The sequence below is a fragment of the Musca autumnalis genome, unplaced genomic scaffold, assembly GCF_047663935.1.
Source record: "Musca autumnalis isolate F117 unplaced genomic scaffold, ASM4766393v1 scaffold_4, whole genome shotgun sequence".
Lineage (NCBI taxonomy): Eukaryota > Metazoa > Arthropoda > Insecta > Diptera > Muscidae > Musca > Musca autumnalis.
In genome coordinates, this window is record NW_027411977.1 from 205,550,610 (window position 1) to 205,558,117 (window position 7,508).

Consider the following 7,508-nt stretch of genomic DNA (forward strand, 5'->3'; position numbering starts at 1 on the left):
TTAAATCTAAATCTACAGTAGTGTGGTTTCTGTTTAAAAACGCTTTGTAAAGTCGCCATAAGTTTAATAAGCCATACAGTGATTTAGTTTTAGTACAGTCGTACCACGCAATTCCTAGAATAATTTACAAATTATCACTTGGATTACTAGATTTCTTTTTACAAAATTTGTTTACCAATTTTAATCATAAATATATCACCATCTTTGTAATTAAAATAGTAATAAGTGTACACTCTAAGTATTAAATTCTAAAGTCATAAAGAGGCATCTTTTTATATCAAATCACATTAATAACATACATAACTCTTCTTACCCCTAATATTTGCGGGCAAAGAATTAATTACAACGACAACAACACATAAGAGTCTTAGAGAAATGATCATCAACGAAACCTAATCATCATTTATATTACTTCATTATATTAATTTCAACAAGCATTGAACATCATCATTATCATCAAACGTCGAACTTCCTGAAGGCCTTCGAGAACGTCGGACGATCTGGTGAGTACGTGTAATGGTCATTTATTGTAGATTACGTTTACTCTTTACTCGTTGAAACATTGAATGGAAAAAGAGGAACAACGCAAATTGTTGTTTTTGTTTTGTTTACTCTAGTTCCGAAGGAGAAGTGATCAATATAAAAAAATATTTTTTTCCCACGATCAAATTGTTGTTGTTCTCTGCCAAAGTATGAATGAAAAGAATATGTAAAATACGCAAAATTCCTGTTGTTGCTAATTGTGTGATTTTGTAAGATTTTTGTTATGTTATGGAAAGCAGTTTAGTTTTGCTTCCTCACTCATAAAAAACAGTCATTCATACTTATGTAGAGTTACCCCGTCATAAAATCATAACAATAATAGGAAATTTTGATTGAAAATATGCTTCTTTAACACACCATTTTCATCTAGATTTATTTTTCTAAATTTACGTTTGTAAATATATGATTCAATAGTATAATAATTCTGAGATATAACTTTTCGCTCGTATTACACAAAAATTTCATTATTACTACATAATTATAATATTTGTATGCCAATCATATAATTTGATTGTTCATATTTTTGTAACCACATTTCTTGAAATATGTCTTGAATAAATTATTTTTCAAAATCATGAATTGCTAAAACCTATACAAGTGTTTTCGTAAGATGTGGTAGTGTGTGACCAGACATTGCGTTAGGGGTCCTTAAAAGTAGCGCAAAAAGGTCATTGGTAAGGGTGGGCAAGCATGCGCTGATCTCAAAACATCCGAGGTCCAGGTAATTGAATGTAACCGCCACAACCAAAGGATTATCAAAGGGGATTTTTATTTTGTGATAATCATTTTTTCCATACTTTCTGAATAACGTAAAAAATAGGGAGTCTATAAAAATTTTCTGTTAACTAAATCCGTTTTGTTAGACTAAGGACGTAACCCCCCCAAATACCGACTGCAGCTAGAATACAATGGCTCCCGCAGTCCTTAGTCAGCAAAGCATTAATTGGTATACCATCTTCCAAAAGCGATACCGCAAAAATAGTTTCAAAACGTCCATCTTTTTTCGGTCTCATATAGGTAACTCGCTAATAATGAAAGGTTTATTACAGCACGACAAGACATTTTTGTAGCAGGAAAGGAAAATTTAGTTCACACGAACTAAAATGTAATTTCACACAAAAGTTTCAGCCCATTTAACCCGCTAAGTATTATCTGATCTTCACGTTGGTTTGTACGCTTCTTCTTCATCATAAACTCAAACTTTGTTTAAAATTTTGCGGGTTATTATTTTGATCTACAGAGCCGCTACATTGGTTAAAATTTTGTTTTTGGTCCATTTCATTCCCTGAACATTTCACGATCATCAGCAAAAACTAATCATTTCTACTCTGGCCCAAACCCAACCTCATTAAAAAAAATTGTTACAATCGGTCCATAATTGCGGCCTTAAGCTTGTTTACGTTTTTAATAGACGGACACACATCACTTAATCGCTTTATCTCGTCGAGATATGAATTTTGGCATACCAAATAAAGGGTCTAGGACGAATATTTCGTGGTGTTACATAAACTTTTGGAAAGACAATATGTAGCATGGGATAAAAATGTGGTTCTCTACACAGAACCCATTATATATTTGGTAGTAGGCCCGTTATCTAGCAAACACTTTATTGCAATTTACATCAGAGGAAAGGTCAGTAGTTTTTTTCCATATGTAGGCCACTTTGCGAAATATATATGCCTTCAAGGAATTAAAATATCGACCAAAAATAAAATTTTTATATTTTTCATACAAAAGTAATGGTCCATTTCATCCGCTAAAGAATATCAGATCATTATTCAAAATTGTAGGCATATTTTTCGACCTACACTCTTACCCGGTGCAAAATTTCGTGGCTATTGATAATTGCGACTTCTAGCGAGTTTATTATTACACTACAAACAAAAAACGGAATATATTAGGCTGTAACTCTGTTATCTGATCATGCACACCAACATAATTGGCATCAATTGAAAGGTCAAGCGTTCCGCTTTCAAGTGTATATCACTTGTCCGGAATGTGACTTCCAGGAATTAAGATATAAGCTGTATATTAAAAATTTTCACAATTTTCACACAAAAGTTTTGGTCCATTTAACACTCTAAATATTATCCGATCTCCATCTAAAATCGCAAGCTTCTCCTTTGTGATATACTCTTACCTTATTTAAAATTACGCGTTGATCGGACTATTATTGAGACCTACAGAGCAGCTAGAAAATTGGATAAATTGGATAAATATTATGTTTTTGGTCCATTTCACCCGCTCAATATTTCACGATCATCACCAATAAGAATAGGGACCTATTCTGATCTCAACCCGACCTCCATACAAAATTTCGTGACGATCGGTCCATAATTGCGGCCTGGAGCGTGTTTACAATTTATAATGGACAGACGGACGGACGGACGGACTGACGGACGGACACACATCTCAAAATCGCTTTATCTCGTCGAGATATGAAGATTGGCATACCACATTGGGGGTCTCCGACGAATATTTCGCGGCGTTACATGAATTTTTACCAAAACAAACTTATAATACCCTTTTCCACATTGTGGTATAGGGTATAAAAATTATGGGCATTGGACTTTGTTTTGGTATAGGCCCCATTTAACGGTACTTAAAGATTTCCGGTATTTTGAGAATTTTATCTACAATTTTTAACTGAACTAGCTGTAATTTGACATATAAGGTTATTAGTGGTCAAAAATCGTCAACGCAGGTTCGTGTTTTGGTGTAGCCCAATATAACTGTACCTCCCGATTTTCTGTATTTTGAGGGTCTTAGCTAAAATTTTTAATCGGACTTGCTGTAATTTGACATTTGAGGTTATCAGTGGTCACGAAACTTCTCCACCATAAATCGTCAACATAGGTCTATGTGTGGGTATAGCCCCCATAAAACAGTACCTACCGATTTTCGGTACATATTTTGAAGATTTTAGCTGCAATTTTTAACCGAACTATGTGTTATTTAACAATTGAGGTTCTTGGTGGTCACGAAATTTGTTCACTAAAAATCGTCAACATAGGTCCATGTTTTGGTATAGCCCCCATACAACGGTACCTCCCGATTTTCGGTATTTTGAGGATTTTAGCTACAATTTTTAACCAAACGATCTGTAATTTCACAATTAAGGTTCTTGGTGGTCTCGAAACTTCTTCACCAAAAATCGTCAACATAGGTCCATGTTTTGGTATAGCCCCAATATTTCGAGGAGTCTAGCTACAATTTTTAACAAAACTAGTTGTAATTTGGCAGGGTCTTAGCTACATTGTTTGACGCAACTACCCGTTATTTGACTTTTGAGGTTCCCTGCAGTTATCAAATTGTTCCACCAAAAATTGTGAAGATAGGTGGAGACTTTGATATAGCCCTGTAGGTTTGACTTTTCACCTGGCTGCACACATTTTTAGATTAGATTATGGGGCACAGGAACAACAGATACACGCAGAAGGTCAAAACTGTGCCCAGTAAACCAATTCTGTTATCACGGAAGCTTGGTGGATCCGTATGATGGCACAAAAGTGGATGTAGAAGTAAAAATAATACAGAATTCGGAATGCTGGAAAAACAACAGCTTCACCTGCGAACAAAGCTCAGAACATTGAACATTCTACATTTCAACAATTTGAAGTTGATGGTTTTCCTCTTAATCTGATGTTTTTGTAATTTTTCATTAGCATATATTATAACATAAAAATATTACGCATATAATCATCATTCATAATTATATCTGAAAAGAAATACTAACATGTAAATTGTGAATATGAGAGTCCTTGTGGAACTATGTAAATACTTTTACTTTTAAAATTGCCATTTATTTAAATTCATTTCAATCGTTACAAAAATTAAAGTATTGGCTTACTTTTAAATTCATTTTTATGATACTTGGGATACATATTGATCTCTTAAGTCTATAGTTTCTTTTTAAATAATATTTGATTAAATAATATTATTTTGGTGTAGCAGCATATTCTACATACACATCTTCATACAATGTTGTTTGGGCAAGAATTTCAAATTTGTTGTCGCCCCAAAAAAAGAATTATTAAAAATGGGCTAATCGTTCAAGATATTTTCGGAATTTATGCTATAACTTAAAACTAACTTAATCCTAACTATGTACAACTATATACAACTACATACAAATAATATACATACATTACTGTGATGTTATATATACAGTATTATATAAATCAAATGTTTTATATCTTCTGTGATAAAATAAAAGGTCATCGTCAATGAATAATAATCCATACTCTTCCAGTTTAGGTAAGACCGCAGGAGAGAGGTGTATTTTTGTTAATAATACCTGATGGCTATCATTACAGGTTAATGCTTCGCGTATCATCGGATTGTCCAGGTTCCGGCTCTTTTCAACAAATTTCAAGCTACAGTTAATGAGATACTTATCAATTCGGCAGATTCCAGATTTTTCATATATTAGTTTACATGATGGCATTACAAATGTACCATCATACCTTTGAATTGGGCGAATACCCGAACACGCACGTAGGACCCCCCTTTCCCAAATGCGTATCCTTTCCATTTGGTGTGACGATATACCAAACCATGATGGAAAGGCATACGTCACAATATGCCTGATAATTTGTTTATATATCAGAAGTCTAACCCTTTCTGAGAGCCCACCATTCATATTTAAAACTCTGTAATAAGCAAAATACAGTTTCTTAGCTTTGTCTAGTACAAAATCTACATGCCTACAAAAATCAAAGCGGTCATGGGACAATATACCAAGATATTTAATTTTATCGACATTCTGTATTATACTATCTCCAATATGAAGGTTTGGAATGAAATGGCAAAAGTTCTTGTACACAAGTCCACTGGCTCCAGTGATCAACATGGACTGACATTTTGCTACGTTAAGTCGCAGTTTCCATTTCTCAAAGTAAACACTTCTAGGTAAGTGTTCATCCTACGTCTTAGAGCTGTGGCCAGTGGTCCCTTATAAGCTATCAGAACATCGTCCGCATATACCAGTAACAAATCATCAAGAGGGGGTCCAGGTATGTCACTAATATAAATATTATATAGCAGGGGCCCCAATATTGAACCTTGAGGCACACCTGCTAATATTTGTCTCCGACTAGACTTGCGTTCTCCAACTTTAACTGAGAAGTATCGCCCCTCGAGAAAGCTGGCCACCAGTCTACATAGATTCTCACTGAAGCCAAATGACTTGAGCTTGTACAAAATGCCTTGATGCCAGACACTATCAAAGGCTTTAGCAAAATCTAAGCTTACGGCTAGCGTGCCATATCTTTTGTTGAGCCCCTCGGATACAAAGTCGGTGAAGCAAGCGAGAGCATGGGTTGTAGAAAGTCCTGGATTAAAACCAAATTGGCAGTCCTTAAGAATCTACCTATCTTCTATGACACGTCTTAATTGTTTTTGTATAAACATTTCCAATATTTTGCCAAAAGGTGACAACAGAGAAATAGGTCTGTAGCTATTACATTGTTTATGATCCGCTCCTGGTTTCGGGATAGGAACCATAAGAGCAGTTTTCCACGCTTTTGGGAAATAACAAAGATTGAGGCAGTGATTCAAAAGGATCGCGAGAAATTCGAATATAATACAACCTGCTCGCTTCACAGCTATATCAGGTATGCAGTCTATACCACATGATTTCTTCGTAGGTCTTCGAGAAATCGCCCATTCAACATCTGCTGGTTTCACAAAACCACCTAGTTCCCATTGTGACCTATCAGTGACAACCGAACCGTTAGCTAGACAATCACTGCCAAACGATACCAAGGCATTCCCCGTGCCGATCCCTTCAGTGGTCTCATTTACGAGAACACTAAAGGAATCGTCACTAGGAAATTCCCCTACTCGGCACGTGTTTTCTATGTGGTCAGCTAGCATTTCAGCTTTAGCTACTTCATCACAGATAATATTACCATTAGTATTGAGGAGGTCACTAACAGGATCTCTACCAGCCAACCCAACAGCTGCCTTTACCTTCCGATAGGTATTACTGTTAACTGTAATTCCCTGCAGGTAAGTTTGTCTACGATCATTTTCGTATTGATATATCGCATCCTCAATAATACGACTAAGGTTGCGTATATCTGCTTTTAATAATGCCATTCTGTCGGGATCATGTGATCTACGCAATATTCTGGTGATTCTTTTTCGTTCTTTAATTAATCTTTGGATACGCGGAGGCAATTCTCCAAGAGTACCCCTTTTGCTTGATACCTTTGGTACGGACTCCTGTATAGCACTACGGAAGGCAGACTCTAGCTCAACTATGCATTCATCGATGTCGCCAATATTAACATTTCTATCAATTGGTAAACTTTTATTAGCAAGATCTGCTTGCAGTTTTCTCCTGTACGGGTTAATATTCATTCTGTCGTAGTTGAACCAGGTCTGCACCTCTCCTCTCTGTACATTACCGGTCTCAACCACCATTCGAATTGCTCTGTGATCAGATTCGTAATCTAATGTTGGTACTTTGTTCCCTCCACCTACCATAGATATACCTGGTGTATGAAGAAAAAGATCTATATAAGACCCACCCGAGCCATTGGGTCTGGTAGGCCTATACGCTGCGCATGGTGCTAAATTCGGACATGCCGCTAAGAAGCTTTCTAAAATCCTACCTCTTGCATTTGTCTCAGTGCCTCCCCATAGAGGGTGCTTGGCATTGAGATCTGCACCTATAATAATATCGTTATTATTATTGTAATGATTAACTATTGAATTCATATCGCTGATAAGAAAATCATCACCTGGCCGAAGATAAAGGGAAATAAATGTGATGGATGTACCATCCTCCTTTAATACTTTTGCGGAACAAGATTCTATACCACCACAATCAATATAGATTCTCTCACTTCTAAGGCTATTTTTTATGAGAACAGCAGTTCCTCCTCCACGGCCTCCCACTCTGTTTTGACGGAAAACTTTGTATCCACGTATTGATAAATTGTGTTGCGATGTCAATT

At 35.9% G+C, this 7,508-nt stretch overlaps 1 protein-coding gene across 1 annotated transcript; it reads right to left on the reverse strand.

Moving 5' to 3' along the window:
* Window positions 1-5,409: 5,409 nt before the first annotated feature.
* On the reverse strand, window positions 5,410-6,972 carry LOC141403217 (uncharacterized). The gene is made up of 2 exons (XM_073985400.1): window positions 6,135-6,972; window positions 5,410-5,876 (listed from the first exon to the last, which is right to left on the reverse strand). The coding sequence occupies exons 1-2, from the start codon at window positions 6,970-6,972 to the stop codon at window positions 5,410-5,412; spliced, it is 1,305 nt and encodes a 434-aa protein (XP_073841501.1).
* Between the last annotated feature and the right edge of the window lie 536 nt (window positions 6,973-7,508).